This window comes from Podarcis tiliguerta (assembly GCF_965153285.1).
Source record: "Podarcis tiliguerta genome assembly, chromosome: 6".
NCBI classification, from domain to species: domain Eukaryota; kingdom Metazoa; phylum Chordata; class Lepidosauria; order Squamata; family Lacertidae; genus Podarcis; species Podarcis tiliguerta.
This window is the reverse complement of record NC_139539.1, coordinates 16,962,701-16,987,652: the sequence shown is the minus strand read 5'-3', so window position 1 is coordinate 16,987,652 and position 24,952 is coordinate 16,962,701. Positions and strand designations below refer to the sequence as shown.

Below are 24,952 nucleotides of genomic sequence, written 5' to 3'. Positions count from 1 at the left end.
CTTTTACATATATGTGAGGAAGCGTGTAGACCGAGGCACTATTTCAAAGTTGCCTCTCTCTGCAAGATCAAAACACTTTAGTGTCCATAATCGTCATTCTCAGCCTTTTTACTGTTTAACATATAAACACATTTCATCGCAAATGTGCTATAGCTTTCTGGCCGTACAATAGCAAACAAATTCTTCAGAAGCGTCTTTAATTATTCATTCGTCTCTACTTTTCCCCCACCCTCCCTTCTTCATGCTACTTTTCATAAATGTTAATCTTTATTACTGCCTTAGCAGGAGACAAAATAATAATAATAATAATAATAACGATAAAACGAATACCTGTTTTTCAATGACCTATCAGCCTGACGCGGATAAGCGTTGGTAGCTATTTGTTTCTCCAGCTGCAGTTTTTATACAGTTTCTATCAAACTGAAAGGTATTTTTTTTCCAGTAGCTGCTTATTTTAAATGTACAAAACCCTTGTGTGTAATTCCATTAGCTGCCCTACAGCATTGCAATCTACAGTTTCCCTGAGGCTGTTGTGAAATATTGATGAAATCCTTGCTTTTGTGGCTTCCTCTGATACACTAAACAGTTGTCTGATGTTAGTTGAACTTGAATGGATCTGTTCAGAGCTATATCAGCAGCGACTTCAAAGGCTGTAAGGCTGTTACAATTTTTTTCTTAACAAACTGACGTTTCAAAGCCTTACCATGTGGTATTTTTATATATATATATATATATATATATATATATATATATACACACACACATACACACACACACACACATACACACACACAAGTTCATATCAAATAAACCATATAATGACAGGCGTCATTATTACGCATCCTCCCTGTATTGACACCCACAGATATAGATATATTTTTAAGAAACTATTTATATTTATATCTTCCCCCCCCTCCCACACACAAAAAAGAATAGCCCAGAGTTTAAAAAGAGGGGAAATGTTAAATAGGGCTGTCTCAAGACATTTTGCTTCTTGAGGGGGAGCAGTAAATCAGGGGTCAGCAAACTTTTTCAGCAGGGGGCCAGTCCACTGTCCCTCAGACCTTGTGGGGGGCCGGACTATATTTTGAAAAGAAGAAGAACGAATTCCTATGCCCCACAAATAACCCAGAGATGCATTTTAGATAAAAGGACACATTCTACTCATGTAAAAACACGCTGATTCCCAGACCATCCGTGGGCCAGATTTAGAAGGCGATTGGGCTGGATCCGGCCCCCAGGCCTTAGTTTGCCTACCCATGCAATAAATGATCCCTAAACACACACAGAGAGAGGCCCTATGTCAAGTTGGACATCGCTGTTTGGTAGCAGCTGGGGCAGAAAATCTCTCTCTCTCTGATTGGTTAGGTGGAGGGCAGAAAGATCACTGCATGGGTCACAGGAGGCCATTGCTCACTGACAGCAAAACTGGCTCAGGATCCTGGGACAATTCAGGCCCTTCCGACCCTCAGAACACCCCATTTCGGGTTGTTCCCACTAGTGACCCTCCCACTAGACGCCTGGGTAGAAAGGATGCTTCCATTCTTTCCAGCCCAATTGCTCTAACAATTTGCTGCATATTCGTGAAGCCTTAAGACTAGCTAGCTGAAGAGGCTACCTGGCTTATGGTTGTTGTTTTATCACTTATTAAATTTACATACCTCGTTCAAAGAAAACAGGGCAGTTTAAAAAAAACAAAAAACACATACACACCATAGCTGTCAAGCGTCCCTTATTTGGTGGGACAGTCCCTTATCCCAGCGCCATGTCCCGCTGCTGTCCCTTCTTGATGATGTCCCTTAAATAAGCTACTGAAGGTAATGGGGCCCTTTCTATGTCCAGCTGTCCTTTGTCAACAACAAATTGTTGCTGGGTTTTTTTTGTGTTGAATATATGCTATATGGTAATTTATGGACCTAATAGGTATCTAAAGCCATTTGCACGCAACAAAATATGTATTTTATCAAAGTAATTGTTGATTCCTTATTTTGGCTGCTGATCTCTTATTTTTGAGGCTGCTGGTCCCTTATTTTCAAATCTGTAAGTTGACAGCTATGATACACACATGCACACACACACACCATAACTGCCCCCCACCCAACAGCCACACACCCACATTTAAAAGCCTATAGATGGTTTCACAGCCAAAGGCCTGGCTTGAAGACAAATGTTTTCACCTGGCACCTAAAAATATGTAATGAGACTCCCTGGGGAGTGCATTTCACAAAGCACTGGCTTTGAATAAGCCCCCCTGCCCTGCCCCCTGTCATTAGTTCAGAAAATTGTGAATGAAGGAGGAAAATGAAGTTGCTATTCTTGCTTGCTTGCTTTTTGTGGAGTTTTTTTTTAAAAAAAATTCTAAAATTAAATGTTTGGGCTGTGTGCCTGTCTGGATGTCACTAACAGATTCCTCGTCCTTTCCAAAACTTGGAAGAGATTCTCCTTAATCTCAGATGTAAGAGGCTGATTATGTTTACTCTGGTATGATATGTTCTGCACATGAGCAGAAATTACCACTTCACATTTTTAGGCTCGAGCTCTGCTTCGCCAATATGTTCTGCTGTGCTGTGGTATGCCCTGGATCAAATGAAAAGGGAGGAAAGTCTTATTGGTTGGAATACATTGTTCTTTTAGTTTAGAGTGGGGGAGGGGTTTTTTGGGCAATGAAAAGTTAAACTGGTTTTTCTGTGTGTAAGAGAACTGCATGCAACTGGAAGCAAGTGCTTCTCACGTTTTGAAAGTTGTTGTTGTGTGTGTGTTTATTTTTTGACAGTGCATTTGTAGGTGTCACCAACACATGGATACTAAAACGTATGTCATGTGGTTTGCCTTAATTTCTAAATAAGAGGTATGGAGTCATTCTCGTCTGAAAATCCTACTTGGACTCTCTCACTTGGAAACTGTTCCCCAGTCTGCAGATATGCAGGAAATAATTGCTGCTTCTTGTTTTTTAATGAGTAGACAGTGACACTCTGCACATGAGCAGTGGCACACTTTCCAAAATAAGTACAAGCCTTAGATTGTGATGAAAACAGCAAGGTTAAAAATTGCAGCCCTACCCGGTCAAAATGTTATCAGCTGCCACTGATGGTAACTATTCTTATTCCATTCTAAATCTATTGTTCTAATGTAAATTGATATCGATAGCAGTAGAGAGCAACAGAGGAGGGGGCACAATATACGCTTTGCGACTGGAGCAGTTATGGTTAGTTACGGCGTTGGCTTTTCTGAAAGTATCTCCTCCTGAAGCTTGCTCATGCAAGCAATTTCACTTAAAGAAAAAAAAAACCACCCCAAATTACTCTTGGATTTATATGCCTTAAAAAAAAAAAAAAAAGAGGGTAGCTGGTCTGTTGCATGCGGAAAGAGCCCCAAATAAATACAGGTGTAGATATTACTCATGCGAAGATCTGAGTGATCTGTGGTTTACAAAATTGTGGCTCAGCTCAAGAGCAGCATTGCCAAAATTCCCATTGACAAACCCTATTGTTGGTCAAGTCTTTGAGGAAGGGCTGTAGCCCAGTAGCAGAACATCTGCCTTGGATGTTGAAGGGTCCCCATTTCAATCCACAGGTAGGACTGGGAGAGATTTTTTTCCAAAGTCCTGGAGAGCCATCAGTGCAGACGATACTGAACTAGATGGACCAATGGTCTAGTTCAGTACGAGCCGGCTTTCCGCTTTCCCGTGTTGTAGCTTTGACTCTGGCAGGCAGCTGTCATGTTTTTCTGTGGACATAATAATTAAGAATAGCCTCCCAGTTGTGGCTCTCTCTCTCCTTCTGCCTGGAGGCTCCCCCTTGTGGATAATAATTTGTCTGTGGAGCGTGAACAGATTCAATAATGTTTTGCATGGCACAACCCGGGGAGCAGGAAGGTGTGAGTTGCCACAACAGGAAGGGAAAAAGGCAGAGGCAGCAGTCAAGGTCACTACATACCCTTACCTTTTCATGCAACCAGGTTCAAAACAGACTAGAGTATAACTGTGGCGCTTGCACATCAATAGCCGCTCTTAGGATTTATTGATATTGCAGCATCAGTGTACTGGGCACTTCATGAACAACAACAGCAGCAGCAGCAAAAAAAAATCCCTGCCCCTGAAGAGCTTACAGTTGAAACACTGACCATGGAGGAAGAGAATAAAAGGAAGGACAAGTTAACGAGGGTTGGAAATTCAGAAATGCAGCTGCATATATGCCTACTCAGAAGTAAGTCCCATTGAATTCAGTGGAGCTTACTTTCCCAGTAAGTGTGTGCGAGAGTTAGTTCTGGAAATGAATAGCTTAGGAGTGTGTACAAACATACCTGGACATGAGAATGGATGGGAGTTGGTTTGTTTAAGGGGCTTCCGTTTTCACCCAGGTTATAATAACCTTAATCAGTTGATCAAGTAAGTCTTAATGCATTAAACTGGATGCATTGCTTTTGCTTGAGGCTCAGTGATGTCTTCCATCAGCTTTGGCTGGTCACCCAGCTGTGGTCCTATCTGGACAGGAATAGCCTAATTTCTGATGTCTGTGCTCTGGTAACCACTCTAGCTTAGATTACTGCAGCACATTGTACATGGGGCTGCCCCTGAAGACAGTTCAGAAGCTTCAGCTGATGCAGAATTCAGTGGCCAGGATAGTCATCGGGGCAAGACGGTTTAAGCATGTAACACCAATCCTGGCCCAGGTGTACTGGCTGCTAATGAGTTCCTGGGCCTAATTCAAAGTCCTGGTTTTGACATAAAGCCTTAAATGGCAGGAGGACCACAATACTTCAAGGACACCTCTCCCCACATGAACTGACCCAGATCCTGCAATCATCATCTGAGACCCTTCCTCATGTGCCTCCCCCACGAGAGCTCTGGAGGGTGGCAACAGAGGAACAGGCCTTTTCTGTGGTGGCTCCCTGCTTGTGTAATGCTCTCCCTAGGGCGGCTTGCCTGGTGCCTTCATTACCTATCTTTAGCCAAACGTTCCTCTTCTCGGAGGCCTTTGGCTAATTATGCAACCTATGGCCATTGAAACTGTGAATGGGGAGAGTTGTTGTTTTCATTTGTTACTACGATGTGTGCAGTATTTGTGTGTGTTTTTACACTGCAAACTGCCCTGTGATCCTAGGCTGAAGTACGGCGTTTAAAATGATAAAACAATCAATAATGATCAAACAGTTTGAAAGAAAAGTAATATTCATGGTGTTCTTTAATTTAAAAAAATCAGTGTTGGAGAATGAACTATCTATCTATCATCTGTGGTAAAATACAATAAGAATCAAACTAGTCTACAGAAAAAGAATACTTTTTAAAAACACAAAAATAAAAAGCAAGAGAAGAGAAAGAGAGAAATACTTGTAAGGCCCTTTACCATATTTTATATCATATATATCCTGTCATCCACATACAGAAAGGTAGACTCTTGCATCTCCCACCTGGGAACCCTATGTCTTTTCAGATCTTGTTGGATTCCATCAATCCCAGTCATCATGGCCAATGGCCAGAGACTATGAGCAACATCTGGAGAGTCCCCAACCACTGTTTTAGATGGTGCATGTGTGAGTCTTATCAGGAACCAGGAGGCTTTCCATTCTGTGTCAGAGGGAAAGCGATGCCTCTTTCAAAATGGTGCCTGCAGGCAGCAATTTTTATAAGTACCTATATTTAAAAATACTTAGCATTCTTTTTTTTAAAACAACAACAACAACAATCCTAAAACATGCTGCCTGATTAATCAGTGTATTAAAAAGCTTTTTAATTAATTGAAATGAGATTGCAGTCTTCCTTTCCCCAACTTCACGGGGTGAGCCCAGCTTTCCCCAGCTTTATAATGCAAATGGCAGGCGTACTTAATGGGCCACAGGAGCTCTGATAAGTATCTTGACTTTAGCAACTGTTAACAAGTGTGTCTGTCTTGCCTCACCAACCAAAAAATGACAGAAAGTAGCAGTCATCTATAATATAGACACACAGCACAATTCTATATAACCACTTACCTGGGGGTAAGCCTTATTGAACATAATGGGACTTAAAATAGACACGTCTGGGATTGCAGCGTAAGAGCCAAATCTTTAAAACATCCGCTGTAAGAAATCTGTTTTCAAAGCCAACCTAAACACAGGCAATAAAAGGAGCCATAAATGCCTTCGCAATGAAGTCGTTCCACATTTTGACCACCACAGCCAGAACAATTGTACCTATCTGCTACCACCTCCATTGTCGAAAGGGTAGATGGAATGGCTCCGATGCGTTTTATTTCCTTCAGCCACTATTCATCTAGTAAGTGTACTGCAACTTTATCCTTACAACAACCCTGTGAGGTAGATTAGGCTGCTAGACAGTGACTTGGTCCAAGGACACCCAATGAGCTTCATGGCTCAGTACGGTTTTGGTTTCCCTGAGTTCAGGGCCACTTTCACACCATACGTTTAAAGGACTATGATACCTCTTCAAACAGTCATGGCTTTCCCCAAAGAATTCTGGGAGCTGTAGTTTGCTAAGGGGGCTGAGAGCTGTTAGGAGACACCTAAAAGAACTACAATCCCCAGAGTTCTCCTATGAAGAGGAATTGGTTGTTAAACCACTCCCAGAATTCTTTGGGGAAAGCCATGACTGTTTAATGTGGCATGCATGGTGTGAATGTGGCCTTAGTCTGACACTCTAATCACTACACCATACAAGAAAAATAATGTTATTTTCCAAGTCGGGTTATATGGAAGGAGGCGACTGCTGAAATACTCTGGCTCCCGACCATTTAGAGCTTCCTAAGGGTGAATTTCACACCTTATTTTTTTGTTATTCATTGGCAACTTTTCTGGACCATTTTTTCAACACAGATATTCATGAAGCAGTTTACATGGCACCAAACAATTTCTAACTGTGGTTGCAGCGCAGCCTCATGAGAGCCAATGCTGTATTCATGAGAACACATTAAGAGCCCTGCCAGATCAGACTTGGGGCCTCTCTAGTACGGAATATTCTTTCCCATCGTGCCCAAACAGAGGCTACTGGGAAAGTCTACAATTGGGGCATGAGTACAGTTGCTGTTCTTCCTAGTGACTGGTACTCAGGGAGGTAGTATATAGCCTAAACTAGGGACCATGGATCGTATTTGTGGTTTAGTCGTTTAGTTGTGTCTGACTCTTCGTGACCCCATGGACCAGAGCACACCAGGCCCTCCTGTCTTTCACTGCCTCCCACAATTTGGTCAAACTCATGTTTGTATCTTTGAGAACACTGTCCAACCATCTTGTCCTCTGTCGTCCCCTTCTCCTTGTGCCCTCCATCTTTCCCAACATCAGGGTCTTTTCCAGGGAGTCTTCTCTTCTCATGAGGTGGCCAAAGTCTTGGAGCCTCAGCTTCACGATCTGTCCTTCCAGTGAGCACTCAGGGCTGATTTCCTTCAGAATAGATCGGTTTGATCTTCTTGCAGTCCATGGGACTCTCAAGAGTCTCCTCCAGCACCATAATTCAAAAGCATCAATTCTTCGGCGATCAGCCTTCTTTATGCTCCAGCTCTCACTTCCACACATCACTACTGGGTAAACCATGGCTTTAACTATATGGACCTTTGTTGGCAAGGTGATGTCTCTGCTTGGATTGTCTTATCCTCCCTAAATTGGCCTGATCCCTCTTTATAGCTGTCTGAATTGGTGGCCATCATCACGTCTTGTGGGAGTGAATTCCACACTTTAACAGTGCTGGTAGCAGCCAGCACAGTAAGGCTCCATTGCTTATCTGGCTGCCTAAAGCAGAGATTACTGGGAACTGGGAGCAGGAGGGGCAAGGGGGCTGAGGTTGTGGGGCAGGGGCTCATGCTGCCCTGCCATCTCGCCTGCCCCCCACTCTGTTACCAGCAGTGAACTTGGGAAGCCATGTAAGCAATGCCCGCCCCCCCCAAAAAAAGAACCTCTGCTCCATGATTGCTACTGAACTGCATGAAAAATTCCTTCCATTGATATGTCCTTATTTCCCCAATATTGAGCATCATTGAATGACCATAGTGCACAGTGTAATGAGACAGGGAGGGGAAAACGTCCCTCTATACATGGGAAAATTTAGACACCCTACCCTACCCCAAATCCCACTTTACACACACCACATTGGAATAGAAGTGGGGATGTTTTGTTGCTGAATGGTTTCTTACTCCCAGGTTAATGTGAACAGGATTGCAGCCACGGAAGAGTTAAAATTGGGCTTTCCACCAGAGGTAGTTTATCTTTACTCCTCTTCCAAAAAAGCAAACGAACATGATGGATCTGCAACCATGAACTACAACAATGAACCAGGTTGGGATTTGCGTTTGGATAGCTAATGTAGTTAGACGTTTTCAAGAGAAGTGGTCATTATCCATTATCTGCATGAAATATTTTAAAGAAAGAAAACAGTCTCATGCCAAAAAGAGGGAGAAAAAAAACAACAACAAAAAGATATTCCTTCCAGAAGCAAAGGAAACAAGATCACCTCCAAGCGCTGTGAGATTGCTTTCGTTGCAATGTTATTTTAAGAGGAATTGGGATATATGAATGAAAAAATGCAGATGGCACATGGGCTTTGTATGGATTAGCGGCGTTATTTTGGAGGACAATGATTCACTGTCCCATTTCTTGGCCAAAACGAAATTTTCCAGACTTGGAAAGAGCCATGTATGCATATATTTTAAGAAATCTTGCTATATGTGGAAAAAGAGAGTCTGTATGACTGAAAATAACAGTTGCCAGTGTTTTCTTTTTCTTTTTAACCTAACAGAAAAAAGTGTATGTTTCAAAAACAAAGAAGAAAAATTAGGCCCTGCTCATTAAAATGCAGAAATGAAACGTTATATGCTCAAACTGTAAACTAATTCAGCTGAAGTACTATGATTTAAACTGATTAACTGCTTGATCCTACGAGCTGTTTAGTCAGGACCAGTGGCACAGATGTGGTACAAAGACCCGAGGGTGAAAGAACAGCATGAACTGTGGGACACTGAACACATTGCATGGCTCCAGGAAGGGAGGTTCTGTAGCACTAGGAAGAGTAGCACCATCACAGTAGCCCAGCCCAGATGCAATCCAAGTACATGAGACCTGGCCATGGCCATGCATGCATTCGTTGCAGCTAAACTGGATTACTGTAGCACATTCCACACCAGGCTGCCCTTGAAGACTGTTTGTAAATTTCAATGAATGCAGAATGTTGCTGTTAAAACCTTGGTGTCAAATGATCCCTTGCGATATTAGCTACGTTAGGGTTGCTGGTCTGAACGAAATTCAAACAGCTGGCCATTACCTTCAAAGTCCTAAATGGCAGGAGGCCAAATTACCTAAATGAATGCATGGGTCTGGCAGCACTCTAAGATGAAACCTTCCTGTGTGTGGCATCACCTTCAGAGCCACGGCTGGGAGTAATGCATAAGAAGGACTTTTCTGTAGTGGTGCTTGATGTCTGGGACTCCCTGCCACTGGAGGGTAGACTGTCTCCTTCCTTGCTAGTGTCCCACCATTATTTGAGAACTTTTGATGTCCATGCTGCTTAGATTTCTCCAAACTTTTAATCCACCCTAGAACTCTTAGTTTTTTGTTTTTGTTTTTTTGTAAAGAGTATCTTGCTGTCTCCCTGCCCAGGCTGCCCTTATTTCGTTAGGGGTTTGTCAGTTTATTGGTGGTTTCTAATTTGCATCTTGCATCTGCCGCACTGGGCACAGTGCCTTTTAGCCCATCCAGAGGAACGAAACACATCTGGAATCTTATTTCTACACCCAGATTGCCCTTGCCTGATCAATACATTTTGGGGCAATAAACTGATTGCGTATAATGGCCTCAATTTGTTACTTAGGGTTGCCACCATGTGGCTGACATATGTAGATTTTTAAAATAATAATAATAAAAAATAAAAAATATGTATGTTGCTCTACCAGAATCTCTCCTGCTAATCAAGCGTTTTGATGAATTAATCTCCTGCGTTTCAATTTATATGAAGATTTACATATGGTGAAACCTTCTTATGGAAATCACAGGGAGGATGCGACGTGCATTCATTAAGGCACCCTGAGTATCTGCATTTTAAAGGGCTTTGGCTGTCTTAAAGAAAATGCCCAAAACAAATGATTGGTTTAGGAAAACGTGAGTGCTTTTAAATACATGTTATTAAATAGCACACTTCTCTTTTTGCCTTTTTTCTTTCTTTCTTTTCCCTTCCTTTTTTGTTTCTGTTGCTGTTTAAAGGTTATTGGCATTTTTAAGCATTATTCAAATGGGCTTCACCATCTGATGGTTGAACTTTGATGGTGCTTTCCAATCCGCTGCTTTCCCAATTTCGATGCCAACAAACAAGCAGTCTCAAAAGAGGGAAGGACCTCTCAGCACGAGTTCTTCTTCTGTAAAGGTTATAGTAAACATGTCAAAGCCTAATTAAGTAGAAAATGTTGTCTGTGTCGTGGGGGAGGGGTTGTAACTTACTTCTATCAGTCAGGCCCTCTAAGAGGATATGCAATACCATGACGGGAAGAGAACAGCAAATTGAAGGGAGAAATGGCTTTTATTTCCCCCATAAAAGTAAAATCAGTATGGCCTCAAAGATAGATTTCAGGGTGCAATTCCAAAATCCAGAAGACAGGGCCACTGGAAGAGTTGAAACTCCTGCCAATGTGATGCCACCATCTTGCCTGGTTCTGACATGCCCCTGATGGCTAACAGGTTAGGGGGTTTGCTATGGGTGCAGTTCTGAAACTTGCTACCTGCAAGAACCACATGGAGTGTGATTTCCATAAGCAACCTTATCATGGTAGTAGCCACAGCTCCAGCCTCATTAAGGCAAGAGTAGTCAAGATGGCACTCTCCCTTTACCGCTGAACATGGCAATTGTGGCTCATGGCCGTTGTCACCCACAACAGCTGGAGTAGTTACCCCTGAACTAAAGTATCATTTAAGTTGGGCCTGCTGTAACAAAGGTGGGGAAGGAATTCTGCCTAAAACTAAGACTGTTCTAAACAGGGGTTGGAAGAAGCTGGAACAGGATCTAGTGATAGATCTCGGGGTGATTTTCCCCAAAATTAGACTGTTGAAGAAAGCTTGGGGTCATCAGGAACAGATTTTTGGGTCAAAGGACTGTGAGCTTGGTGTGGTTCTGGTGCTCAAAACTAATCTATGTGTTCTTGCAGCAGCTGCTCAGAGCTATTATGTTATTTAACTCTTACTGTATGTCTTTCACACCTGGCTCCAGTTCTAAGTTCTAAATACAAAAAAAAGTAGATCCCACAAGCCTGACATCTGCCCTCCCCCGCCTTAGAACACCACTGCGAGGTAGGCTGTGTACACACTCCCATTGTGTACACAGCATCCAGTGTGCTCTCATTGTTGGTTTGGGTGTACACACAAATATTTGTTACAATCCATATCTATCCTGTTATGTCCTATGAAATACTGCATTTTGATGCGCTTTTCCCTAAAGCAGCTTCAATCCAAATTGAGAAAAGGAATGGCCTTGGAGCATTTTAAGCTAGTAAGAGTAGATAGATTTGTGTTTAAATTTGACTTAGCCATGACTTAACTTAGCTCCCATTGAAATAAATGGGAACTAAAGACAACTAACCTAGTCTAGTTCTAACATCATATAAGGTAGATCAGTATATGTCCATGTCTAATAGATGGCTGAGCTGTCCAAATTCGGTATGTGTCTCCAAAGCTTCTCCATCTCAATACAATACAAGCAGTGTCATTTATTCAAATGCCATGTCAACTGGATGTACCCAAGGCCATTTGCGTAACCAAAATTATTCTCCATTCAGCAGGTGGTGTGGAGTTGTACATTTTTATCTCTATGAATTGATCAGAAATTTTACGCTGTCTGCATAAAAATGTCAGAATCCCTTTATTTGGATTATGGGCTGTGATGTTAAAATAGATTATTGGCGGTACAAGGTTTTTAAAAAGAGAGAATAAGAAAATCTGTACACTGGCATAGAAAATATTATTCTAGTTTACCCATTTGGGTTTTCAACATATTTTAATAAGGATTAATAGATTATGCATGTCACATATATCTCTATGTTATGTACATTTAGTACTACAAATATAGGTAGACTTCCTCCTGAGTAAGGGGCCAGAATTACATTAGTTTCATTTTTTCTGAGCATCCTGAAATGTTTTATTAAGATCATCAAATGGCATAACATTGTTTTACCTTTACATAACCCATAGAAACAAGAAAATCAGAGACTTTACCTCTTTTCCTTGGGCCAGTTGTCATTTTCTGGAGCGGGTTGATATCCATTTGAGGGCATCATTTTAATGGGTCTTAAAATGATCTCACATATTAATTTTCTAACTGTTCCATTAAGGGGTGGTTAGAGCTATACTGTTGCAACAGGAGAATTATTAACTCAAAATCTCTTGAAGTTACAAAGAATTATGATCATCTGCCAATAAAAACCAACAAGCTTTGCCAGCTTTTTCACTCCTTGCGCTAACAGTCCATAAAGCAGAAGGTTAAACCTAAATCCAGTAGGGAAAAGCAAATGCCAGAACTAGACAAATGAATGTGCAGTGTTCTTTTTTTATAATATTTTTTATTAATTTTTCATTAATGATAATCCAGTATGAGCCACATTAATACAATACCAAATCATAATACAATTAAAATTAATACAATTATTCCATTCCAAATTAAACCTTTTTGGGTGACTTCCCATGTTGTGATTTTGTGCAGTGTTCTTGCTTATGCTGATGTTTCACGTATCGACGTTCCTTTTCAGGTTACGTCCAAGATGATGATTTGAAAGAGGAGGAAGACGTAAAAGAGGAGGAAGAGGATGACGACGAGAGCAACTCGACAGCTCGTCTTCAGGGCAGCAATGACCCTGGCACAGATGAAGAACATGAGGCAGGCCCTGACCCAAAAGGTGGCTTTAGCTACCAGAACTCTCCAGTAAGTCATATCTCTAATCAGGATGTTGAAAACGAATCCCTGTTAAGTGATGCGAGTGACCAGGTGGCGGATATTAAAAGCCTTTGTTCTAGAGAGCCACAAGACCCCAAAGCCAATGCCCACCCCAAACTTCCCAGCGAAGCACACAGCTGCATGGATAAAATGACAGCGGTATACGCCAACATCCTTTCAGATTCTTACTGGACAGGTCTAGGACTCGGACTCAAGCTGTCCAACTCGGATAAGAGGGGCTGCGACAACAGGAACGGGGCAAGCAAAAGTGACTTTGATTGGCACCAAGACGCACTGACCAAGAGCCTGCAGCAGAGCTTACCAGCTCGGCCTGTCTCCAAACCAAACCTTTTCAGCTCAGTCCAGCTCTACAGGCAAAGCAGCAAAATGTGCGGGACTGTATTCACCGGCGCCAGTAGGTTTCGGTGTAGGCAGTGCAGTGCTGCCTACGACACCCTGGTGGAGCTGACTGTCCACATGAACGAAAGTGGTCATTATCAAGATGACAACCATAAGAAAGACAAGCACAGGCCTGCCAGCTACTCCAAGCCCCGCAAAAGGGCCTTTCAGGACATGGATAAGGAAGATGCCCAGAAAGTCCTGAAATGCATGTTCTGCGGCGACTCCTTCGATTCCCTTCAAGATCTAAGCGTCCACATGATAAAAACAAAACACTACCAAAAAGTGCCTTTGAAGGAGCCGGTGCCTACCATTTCTTCCAAAATGGTAACTCCAGCTAAAAAACGTGTGTTTGACGTCAACAGGCCTTGTTCTCCAGACTCGACCACGGGGTCGTTTGCAGAGACCTTTTCTTCCCAGAAGAATGCAAACCTGCAGCTGTCCTCTAACAACCGCTACGGCTACCAAAACGGAGCCAGCTACACGTGGCAGTTTGAGGCGTGCAAATCACAGATCCTCAAGTGCATGGAATGCGGGAGCTCGCACGACACGTTGCAGCAGCTCACCACGCACATGATGGTGACGGGCCACTTCTTGAAGGTCACAAGCTCGGCCTCCAAGAAAGGAAAGCAGCTTGTTTTGGATCCGCTGGCTGTGGAGAAGATGCAGTCGCTTTCCGAAGCGCCGGCTGGCGGCGATGGTCTGCACGTGAAGCCCTCCAGTAACGCGTCGACGGATTCTGCAGCTCCTGCTTTGGAGCTGAAGAAAGAAAGGAAGCAAAGCAAAACGGAGGAAGTGAGCAAAGACGAGAAAGCGGTGAAGAATGAAGACTACGAAGACGCTCTTCAGAAACCGCTGGACCCTACGATAAAATACCAGTATCTTCGGGAGGAAGACCTGGAAGATGCTTCCAAAGGTGGTGGAGACATTTTGAAGTCTTTGGAAAACACGGTCACCACTGCCATCAATAAAGCTCAAAACGGAGCACCCAGCTGGAGTGCCTATCCTAGTATCCATGCAGCTTATCAGCTTTCAGAAGGAGCAAAGCCTTCCTTACCAGTGGGGTCCCAGGTGCTGCAAGTTAGGCCAACGGTCACGAATAAGCTGAGGCCTATTGCTCCAAAATGGAAAGTAATGCCTCTGGTTCCTATCTCAGCTAACATGGCCCAATGCACTCAAGTGAAGAAGGAAGGAGACACCAAAAAGGAAGCACAAAAGGACCATGCTAAAGAGGGCAACAAAGTTGTGGATGCAGCCCCTGCCTGTCAAAATGAAGGTCACTCTCCCCCTCAAGTTGAGGTGTGTGTAGAGCCTAAAAATCCAGAGCCAAGTCCTTTGAAAGAAGAGGACAAGGCAAAAGATGAGGAGGAGAAAGACAAAACAAATGCAAAGGAATCGGCACCATCAGCTCTTACCAATGGGTGCACTACTTCTAACCACTCCTCTGAGCTGCCTTGTCTAAACCCTCTGAGCGCTCTGCAGTCTGTGCTGAATAACCACTTGGGCAAAGCCAACGAGCCTTTGAGACCTCAGTCCAATACCAGCCCCAGTTCAAGTGCAGTCTCTATGTTCCACAAACCTAATTTAAACATGATGGAGAAGCCAGTTCTGTCTCCCACCCCAGCGCCAACGAAACCTGCAACCGTTACATCCAGGCATTATGTGTTCGAGAACAGCGATCAGCCAATAGACCTGACCAAATCTAAAAGCAAGAAGGGAGAGTCTGTTCAAGCACAATCTTGCACTTCCCCACCTCAGAAACACGCCCTGTCTGACATTGCAGACATGGTCAAAGTTCTCCCCAAAGCTACGACGCCAAAACCTGCTGCCTCGTCCAGAATACCATCGATGAAACTGGAAATGGATGTCCGGCGTTTTGAAGATGTCTCAACAGAAGTCTCCACGTTGCACAAAAGAAAGGGAAGGCAGTCCAACTGGAATCCTCAACATCTCCTCATTTTGCAAGCTCAGTTTGCTTCCAGCCTTTTCCAAACTTCCGAAGGTAAATATTTATTGTCAGACTTGGGTCCTCAAGAACGCATGCAGATTTCCAAATTTACTGGACTGTCCATGACTACGATCAGCCATTGGTTGGCAAATGTCAAGTACCAACTCAGAAAAACTGGAGGGACAAAGTTTCTGAAAAACATGGATAAAGGGCACCCCATCTTTTATTGCAGTGACTGTGCATCTCAGTTTAGAACCCCGTCAACGTACATCAACCATTTAGAATCCCATCTAGGTTTCCAAATGAAAGACATGAACAAGCTGGCTGTGGAGCAGCAAACCAAGGTAGAACAAGAAATCTCCAGAATTTCAGTTCAAAGGTCTCCTGAAACAATAGCTGGAGAAGAGGACACAGACTCTAAGTTCAAATGTAAGTTGTGCTCTCGGACATTTGTGAGCAAACACGCAGTAAAACTTCATCTAAGCAAAACACACAGCAAGTCGCCAGAACACCATTCACAGTTTGTAGCAGAAGTGGATGAAGAATAACTCCTAAGGTATGCATGCCTTAACTGCAAAATGAGTTTAAATATTATGTTTATCAAAGGAAGGCTTGCAAAGCACTTTCTGCTTTCTTAAAACAATTGTGTTTTCCAGGATGCCCATTTCTTTCTGGACAGTGGCTCCTCTGCCTGTAACTGCTGCATGATGGGACAAATCTAAGAGGTGTAACTGCTTCCATGATGGGGAAAACTTTGCTTTTTTTGCATTTTGCTCAGCCAGGCTGCTGTTAAAGGCACAGGAACAGCTGCCAAGAAAAAAATTGGCAACCTCGTTTGCTGTTGACACTATGTTCCCACTTAGCTATCCAGTCCATTAATCTTGCATTTGAAAAGCAAAGCATGACGAACACTTCACTCTAATGGCTTCTATTGAAATTGTATTTGCTTGTAATATTTTAAGCATCTGTGTCACCCTTTTGTCCCATAATCTGCACAGAGGAGTGGGAGTCACAGCAACTCGGATGGCGTTGTCATGTGTTTTCAGTGTCGTTTCAGACATGGATTGCCACATTTGATGATAATTTCCTTATGGTTTCAAGGACCTCTTTCGCTGCTTCTCCTTACACTGCCCATTTGATTGTGCATTATGTCTGTCTAAATCAGAGGAGGCTAACCTGTGATACCCCCCCTGATGTTGCTCAACTACAACTCCCATCACCCCAACCATTGACCATGCCGGCTGAGACTGATGGGAGCTGGAGTCCAACAACATATGGGGGACAACAGGTTAGCAATCCCAGTCTATAACCTTTTGTCCTGTAAGACCTCCAACAACCTCCTTATTTGTTCTGAAGCAATGTAAGGTGGGATGTCCAAAGCACAGTCTTTGGGTGCATACCATGTTCAATCCCTGTTAGTCTCCATGAGTACTGGGGTTAGATGGAACAATGGTCCAATTCATCACAAGGCAGCTTCATGTGGTCCTATGGCTTACCAGGATGCCAAGGGATCATACTCTCTTGTAAAGGGACTCTCTGCAAATGAGCTCCCAAAGTTTGTAAAGCTACAAAAATATATATATATATACCTACATCCAAGCAGCCTTTTTTGGGGAAAGAGCTCAATGAGGAAGAGGGGGTCCAGGGGGTCCCTGCACCACAGCAAGCAGGTGCTAAGCAGGCAGAAAAACAAGGTAGGCTAGAAATCCACACCAGATAGTCCAAAGAGGCATGAGAGATGGGAAGCAGGAGTTCCTTATCCTATTTATAAAGTTTTATACTGCTTTTTTATGTCTGAAGTTAAAATTAAAAAATGGTAAAAAAAACGAGACACTTGCATTTCGTCTCCCCACACTTCTGGGGTCATCCTGAAGCGAGGATGGGGAACCTGCAGCCCTCCAGGATTGCTGGACTCCAGCTCTCATCCTCCCGCTTATGCATAGCCAATGGGCGGTGATGATAGAGTTGTAGTCCAGCAACATCTAGAGGGCCCCCTCTGTTCTAAAGAGAGAAATGCATTCCATCCCCTTTCTCTGTCCAGCACCCGGAAGCACAGGGAGAGGAGATGCAGATCACACTTCCCCTCTCCCCACTTCTATGGAGCATCCCAAGGGGCTTTACTTAGGTGTCAATGTCCAAGCTTACCTTGCTATAATAGCTCCTGCATGCCTAATCTGTGTGCTGATTAAGAGCCCGAGAACCCCGGGAAGATGCAAAAGGGGACAGGACTCTGCTTTTTTAATGGTTGTGTAAGGGAGAGAATGGCAACGGGTTTAATTTGTCATGCAACTTGTACACCTGCTGAATTTCCTCCTTCTTCTTTACTATTAAAGGTTCAGGAACCTTGTCCTTTATTTGCATCTGATCACCCTAGATGCAAGTAAGGGTCGCCTAGACTCCAAGGTGCAGTTGCCGGCTCCCTCTCCCAACCCCATATGCACTGGCTATTTGTCTTCTATGTTCCTCTTCCTGTTCAAAACGTGAATTCTCTGCAGCCAGAAGGTAACACTCAACGGTTGAGTAGACCAAAGTCTATACAATACACTGAAAGCCTGTATTCCAAAAGAAAAAAAGGGGAGGCGGGGAGATAACATTGGTTATGTAGTCATTATTCTAGATAAACATATGGCATCATAGATTCATTTGTGTAACAATAAATTCCTTTGTCACATATAAACGTATGTAGAAGTCTCACTCTTTAATTATTCTGGCTAGTCTTAACTGCCCTTTTGAATGTTTACACAGTCCTTTCCTTTGTAATCAGATACATGTTGCTTAGCTCATAGCATTATACACACACTGCTCAATACAGTGCACATTATATTGGAGAAATGAATAGAGCCCCATATTGACTTGAATTGAACATGTCCTGCTTATTCTGGTGTGGTCTCATATGCTTGCAATGCAATCCCTCTTCCTTTCAAGGAGCTGCCGTTAGAACCCCACGCCATGCGTGAATTGAAGCGCCACACAGCTCCCGTTGTTTCCAGAACCATTTTTAGCACAAGGTTGTCTTTTCTTTTTAAGAAGGAGAGAGAAAACACACAGACCTATTTGTAGCGAGCTGCTCGTTTTCAATCCTGAAACAGGGGGCAAATAATTCAAGAATACACTTACATCTAGCATTTATGAATATACTATTAGTCTGATGCATAATAAATAAAGCCTGCTTAACTCCAAAACCTGACATCTTACGTTTTTAAATTAGTAACGAGCATCTGATAGCCCAAATAAACTGTTGCGGCAGAGGAACATTTCATTGAGATGAAGGGAATTTACTTCCTAGCAGGTGTGCTGAAAGGGACACAGGTGGCGCTGTGGTGTAAACCACAGAGCCTAGGGCTTGTTGATCAGAAGGTCGGCGGTTCGAATCCCCATGACGGGGTGAGCTCCCGTTGCTCGGTCCCTGCTCCTGCCCACCTAGCAGCTCGAAAGCATGTCAAAGTGCAAGTAGATTAATAGGTACCACTCTGGCGGGAAGGTAAACGGCGTTTCCATGCACTGTTGGTTCACCAGAAGTGGTTTAGTCATGCTGGCCACATGACCCAGAAGCTGTCTGCGGAAAAACGCCGACTCCCTCGGCCCATAGAGTTGTCCGTGACTGGACCTAATGGTCAGGGGTACCTTTACCTTTAGGTGTGCTGAAGATTGCAACTCTAACAGCACAATCCTAGGAGTATAGGATTGCAGCCTAAACTCTGAAGGACTTGCATTCAGCAGGATTGGGTGAGTGCTCTACAAAGAATTTCTGTTGTCTGGGAACAAAAGCATATATAGATATTTGGATATTTTGAATGAGTTTTTGCCTTGCTACATACTGGTAGATGCAATTAGTTGTGAAACTTACTTTACAGAGGTAACACGTCAACGGTGTTAAAGCCAGCACAACATATTTATGTATTACAGCTCTTGAATGATATTTATGGTGCAATCATCCCAACCCCAAGATTCGGGCATGTTCTGATGAGAAGAAGGAGCTTCTGCAGTTCAGGGCCTCTCTCTTCATTTTAGTGAGCAATCCAATTCATATCTGCAAAGGAAGATATGCACACGAAGTAGGCTCCTTCTTACGCTGGAATAAATGTGTGTGGGGGGGTATTGCTGAGGTGTTTAATTTGCAAATTGGTCATTGAGATACTGCAAACGGTTGGCTGGCAATAGGGAGTCTTCTTACAAACCAGATTTTCCTCCAGAAAGAGTAAATCTGGATTAAATTGAGCGGGGACGGGGGTGGCAGGGGGGATATGGGGTAGTATTTTGATGCTGATGTCATCATATGGATGCTACAAAAAAAAAGCTTGTTTGCACGAGGAGCACCAGTCCCACAATATTTACCTGTCTGGAAACATCCTTGGTGGGAGAACCCTTTGCCCCAAAGAGGGAAACGATGTGCTTCGCTGATCTGTGTTGGAGTTCTGATACAAGCAGGGCTGGATTTAGGTTTGATGAGGCCCTAAGCTACTGAAGGTAATGGGGTCCTTTATATAGTCCAGCTGTCCTTTGTCAACAACAAATTGTCGCTGTTTTTTTGTGCTGAATATATGCCATATGGTAATTTGTGAACCTAAGAGGTATCTAACACTATTTGCACATGCAGAATGTAGGCACCCTTTATATAGAAATGAGCAAACTAGTGATATTTTAGGGAGCAGGCTAGCAGGCGGGGCCCACTGCTTACATCATAGGAACCTACACAACACAAAACACTGCTGCTGTATGTAGGTTTTATTTTATTTGTTTTTTATCTTATATTTTGGAAATGTACATCCAGATGTTTTTTTCCTTTAATTTTTTGGGGGGCCCCCCAAGATTGTTGGGTCCTAAGCTATAGCTTGTTTAGCTTATACAGTGGTACCTCTGGTTATGAATTTAATTTGTTTTGGGGTGCCACGCGCACCCTGAAAAATCCGTAGCTAGAGGCACCGTTTCTGCGCACGCGTGCAGCGCAATAGAGCATGTCTGTGCATGTGTGAGCGGCGAAACCCGGAAGTATACACTTCCGGATTTGCCGTGGCTGTAACCCGAAGATTCCATAACCTGGAGGTTACACAACACGAGGTACCACTGTACATAAATCTGGCAGTGGATATAAGCCCAGGCCTACAACAGTGAAAGGGCAATAGGCTCCTGAGTGATAGTACTTAAACAGCCGCGTGGAAACGAGGTGCAAAGAATAAAGCATTAAAGAAGTGCTTCTTCACTGGAGAGACCTGTCAGGAGTAAGTATGGACCAATGGTACCAAATAGTATGGGAAACAGCCTTCTAGAAAAAATTAACCAATAAACTGAAACTGACATGGGGACAAACAGAAGAAGGCTCCTTCACCCCAGTATGGCTCCCCTTTATCACATACACAGCCCAACAAGACAGTGACAAAAATCTACCAACAGCATACAAATCAATATGGCTAACCTGATCCAAAACACCCACCAACCCCACTCACACATGAAAACAAAGATCACCACAGCCAATCACAAACAAACAACAACACCCTAGGCCAACCCCAACCTCTCTCATCACCATAGGAACACAAGTGAACAGCAGAGAACCTGCACAAGCGACACTGACACCAAACCCTACAACATTAAGCAAAACATCGCCACCTGACCCCACCGCCACTCACCTTTCCCCCCTCCGCCTCTTCCCCCCTTTTCTTCCTAATGCCTCAACCAATGAAACTGATTTGTAAAAATGTTACATGGAAAAAATACAAGAGAGAGACATTACACATACCTCTGTAAATCAAGAAAATCTTTAATAAAAATACATACCAAAAACAAAAAAACAAAATAACGAGAAGTGCTTTTTGCCATGGTGGACTGTATCACTATTTTAGTGCAAGGATAACACAGCTCCCCAAGCTGACCTTGATAAGTCTGTTCACAGCTTTTGGCATGAGAATCACAGCCAGTGATGCATGCTGTGTAGGCAGTGACCTGCAGGGTTGCCAACTGACCATGCCAAAAATGGCCCTGCCTGCTCCTCTGTCTTTTAAGAACAGGTTGATCTTGCAGAAGTCACAGCAGGGGTGTGAGAATCTTCTTGCCTGCAATTACGAGCACAGGAGCAGGGGCGATAAGCTGGCAACTCACCGAGAAACAGAAGCAATGCTAACTGCTCCCCCATTGCAGCGGCATGCTCCAGTGCTATAAATGTGTAGCATTTTTAATAACGAACTGACTTCAGGATTTGGCTAAGTGGAACGATTACAGTTCTAGTGCTATTGAGAATATCCAAATTACAGCGCACAGCTGCACAAGGGTCCCTTAGTACAAAGGTAATGACATTGCCTTTGGACACTTACCCCGTAAAACACTGTCATTAAAAAAGCCAATGAAAAAAGCAATGAAAACACACTCTGATTGAATTCATTTTAAATAGTAGATTTCCGGACATACAGTTTGGCAGACCTGCTGCTGCAATATGATATCTGGGCCTGTTATTTCCCTCGCAGGGACTGGTATGTACCTATTGTTAGTCCATAATTTGAAATTCCACATACTTTGTAATAAAAGAAGTTTTTTTAAAAATGGAAAAGTATTGGGGGGGGGAATATTTTTGTATTCTCCCATCCCCAAGAGTAGATTTCATTTGATTTATTTTATTTTTACAGTGTTTATGTTTATTAACGTTATGAACATTGGCAGAGCTATTTTTCTAGAAAAAGAGGTGCCGGAATTCACCAGGAACACCTCCCTTGTTCTCTTATAATGGCAATAGAACCTACCTGAGAGGTGCCGAAAATTTGTTTCAGTTGAAAACAAGCCCTGCCCATTGGCAAATAATTTGGATTCTGTCGCAAAAAAAAAAAGACAACTGCTTGAATATAGGGAAATAACCAGCAAAACATGCTTCTAAGCATCTAAGCAACACAACTGCAACCAATCCTAAATAGAGTAATGTGCTCAGGGTACGGGGGTGGGAGGTGTTAAGAGATATATTAATTTCTGTTTGATGGTTATTCCTGAGAAGTGCACTTTACACTGAAGCCTAGCAGTCTGGCCCTCTGTCTGTTTACTCCAGAATTAAGTCACACAGAATTCAATGGATTACTCCCAAGTAAGGATAGACAGTCGCAGCTTGTCTCTTCTTCATTTTGTCACATTTCCAGCAGCATATATATCTTCATGAAAATTCACCCGCAGTTTTTGCCTTATATAAATATCTTCACTATTAAGCATTTTAATAGAGTGAATTTTTGTGCATTGTTTTCAATATCGTTTCCCCTTACATGGGCGTTTTGGTATGCATTTTTGGGTAGGAGAATGCCATCACAAAATCCAGGGATGTGCAAATTGCAAAGGATAACAGCATCTCGGTTCACTTGGTATTGTTCTGGAGAATGCAAAGCCGTTAGGACCGTATTGAAAAGAGAACCAAATCAAATCTCTCCTCCACCTCTGCTCTTAAATTTGTGCAGAAGTTAGTGCTTAAAACAAACATTCAGACTTTATACAGAGGTTATATTTGTCAAAATTTTGGATTAAGAGATACAGAATAACATTTCTGGAGAAACTGCATAGGAAAAGACTGGATTTTAAATTTTAAATACAATTTATCAGGCTTTTTATCAAGTTCTGCTAATTTCACTACTTATGAGTGTGGGGAAAATAGGCAGTGAGCCAGATGTTAGTTAGCTATTTTTAAAAAATAGGTAACTATTTGTATTTATATCTTCTTGAAGTCTGTGCTTTAGTACTTGAGAAGGAAATATTTAAATGGCTGTAAAAGTATGAACAAATGGTTATATGGAACTGTAATTTTAGTTGGTATGCATGAAAGCACAAATTGGGTGAAATGATGGGCTGTTTTGACTAACACTATATAGATTATATGTTTTTTATTATTATTATTTTAAGCTCTAAAGCTTGACTAAACTCTTTAGAGCTGTGCTTAAAGAAAAAAACCTGCAAAGTTTGATCCTGATGTTTTTTTGAAAGTTGGAAGCAAATCCGATGTCATTCGGAACTTCTTGCTTGTTTGTTAAAAAGAAAGTGTGCACTATTGCTATCCCATAGCAAAACTAAGATTTCTTGCAATAAGTAGATGCTAAATATGCTAGCAAAATACCTGTAACAAGCCTCACATATTTATACGAACATTTTAGAATATTGACATATTTAGAAATAGCAGGTTAATTGTAAGGACTTTTAAAAATGTTTTAACAATTGGGAAAGTCTGTTCTATTACCTGTTCTTTAAAAACTTTAAAAGTACACCCTTAAATTTTGGGTTCAGAAAATGAAAATAGCAGATTGAACCCATGTTTGAAAGCTTTTGCAGATCTCAAAATATAAACTGTCAATTTTCCCCTAAATTCTGCCCCACACAAACACAACCAGTGCTTCCCTGTGTGTGCTGAAAGATATTTTGTTAGATAGTAGAATAGAGATTTTACTAAATTCCTTTAATTATTGAAAAAATATCTGATGTAGGGATATGTGTGTGTGATTCTCTTGCATATTCTTCTTCCTTTTGTCTTTTCCCCCACACTTCCCATAGGTATTTGCATTTTGCAATATAACAGAACATTATCTTGGATTTAAGGATTTAAGACAATCTTACCAAAACTCACCCTTTTCATTTCAACCATCTGCAAATTTGTCATGTTACTCCCCGCATCCATAAAACCTGGAACATCGGAAAGAAGATTGGTGTAATGAGTTCCTTTTAGCATTCAGATTCTTAGCTTTAAATATCTATTTTTCTAATTCTACATTAATAGAAAAATTCTTGCTTCAACCTTGTGAGAAAACTATGTATAAATCAGAAAGGCCTGTTATTCAAATCACGTAAATTTGCAGTTATGCGCGCGCACACACTCCCACACATCAGGTATCATGGAGACAGTGTTTTTGCAGGGTGGGAGGGAAAGATTTGGAAATCTGATATTCATCTGCACACATTCAAATAAAGATAGCTTTGCTGTTTGTGGAACATGCAATTCTCTAGACAAGGGAAAGATTTCAGAGGCAGCGTTGGACTAGGGCCTGGGATGCCAGGGTTCCAAGCTGCCTCTCAACCACGAAGCTTACTGGGTGACCTTGGGCCAGTCGCTTTTTTCTCTCCCTAACCAACCTCACCGGGACGCGGGTGGCGCTGTGGTCTAAACCACTGAGCCTAGGGCTTGCCGATCAGAAGGTCGGCGGTTCAAATCCCCGCAACGGGGTGAGCTCCTGTTCTTCGGTCCCAGCTCCTGCCAACCTAGCAGTTTGAAAGCACGTCAAAGTGCAAGTAGATAAATAGATACCGCTCCGGCGGGAAGGTAAACGGCGTTTCCATGTGCTGCTCTGGTTTCACCAGAAGCGGCTTAGTCATGCTGGCCACATGAACCGGAAAAACTGTCTGCAGACAAACGCCAGCTCCCTCGGCCAGTAAAATGAGATGAGTGCCGCAACCCCAGAGTCGTTCGCAACTGGACTTAACTGTCAGGGGTCCTTTAAAAAGGTAAAGGGACCCCTGACCATTAGGTCCAGTCGTGGCTGACTCTGGGGTTGTGGCGCTCATTTCGCTTTATTGGACGAGGGAGCCGGAGTACAGCTTCTGGATCATGTGGCCAGCATGACTAAGCCGCTTCTGGAGAACCAGAGCAGCGCACGGAAATGCCGTTTACCTTCCCGCCAGAGCGGTACCTATTTATCTACTTGCACTTTGACGTGCTTTCGAGCTGCAGGAGCCGAGACAGAGCAACTGGAGCTCACCCCGTCACGGGG

General features: G+C 42.8%; 1 protein-coding gene across 5 annotated transcripts in view; it reads left to right on the top strand.

Moving 5' to 3' along the window:
- TSHZ2 (teashirt zinc finger homeobox 2) overlaps positions 1 to 24,952 on the top strand; it is a 330,558-nt gene that overhangs the window by 206,736 nt on the left and 98,870 nt on the right. For 3 of the 5 annotated variants that reach the window (XM_083446792.1, XM_083446794.1, XM_083446793.1), the window contains one exon: positions 12,708 to 15,795. In XM_083446792.1, coding sequence (XP_083302918.1) covers positions 12,708 to 15,787 — 3,080 coding nt within the window. In that variant the 3' untranslated portion in view covers positions 15,788 to 15,795. Of the gene's footprint in view, positions 1 to 12,707; positions 18,966 to 24,952 lie in introns of those variants that run through there. The other 2 variants (XR_014512718.1, XM_083446795.1) reach the window with 2 other exon arrangements.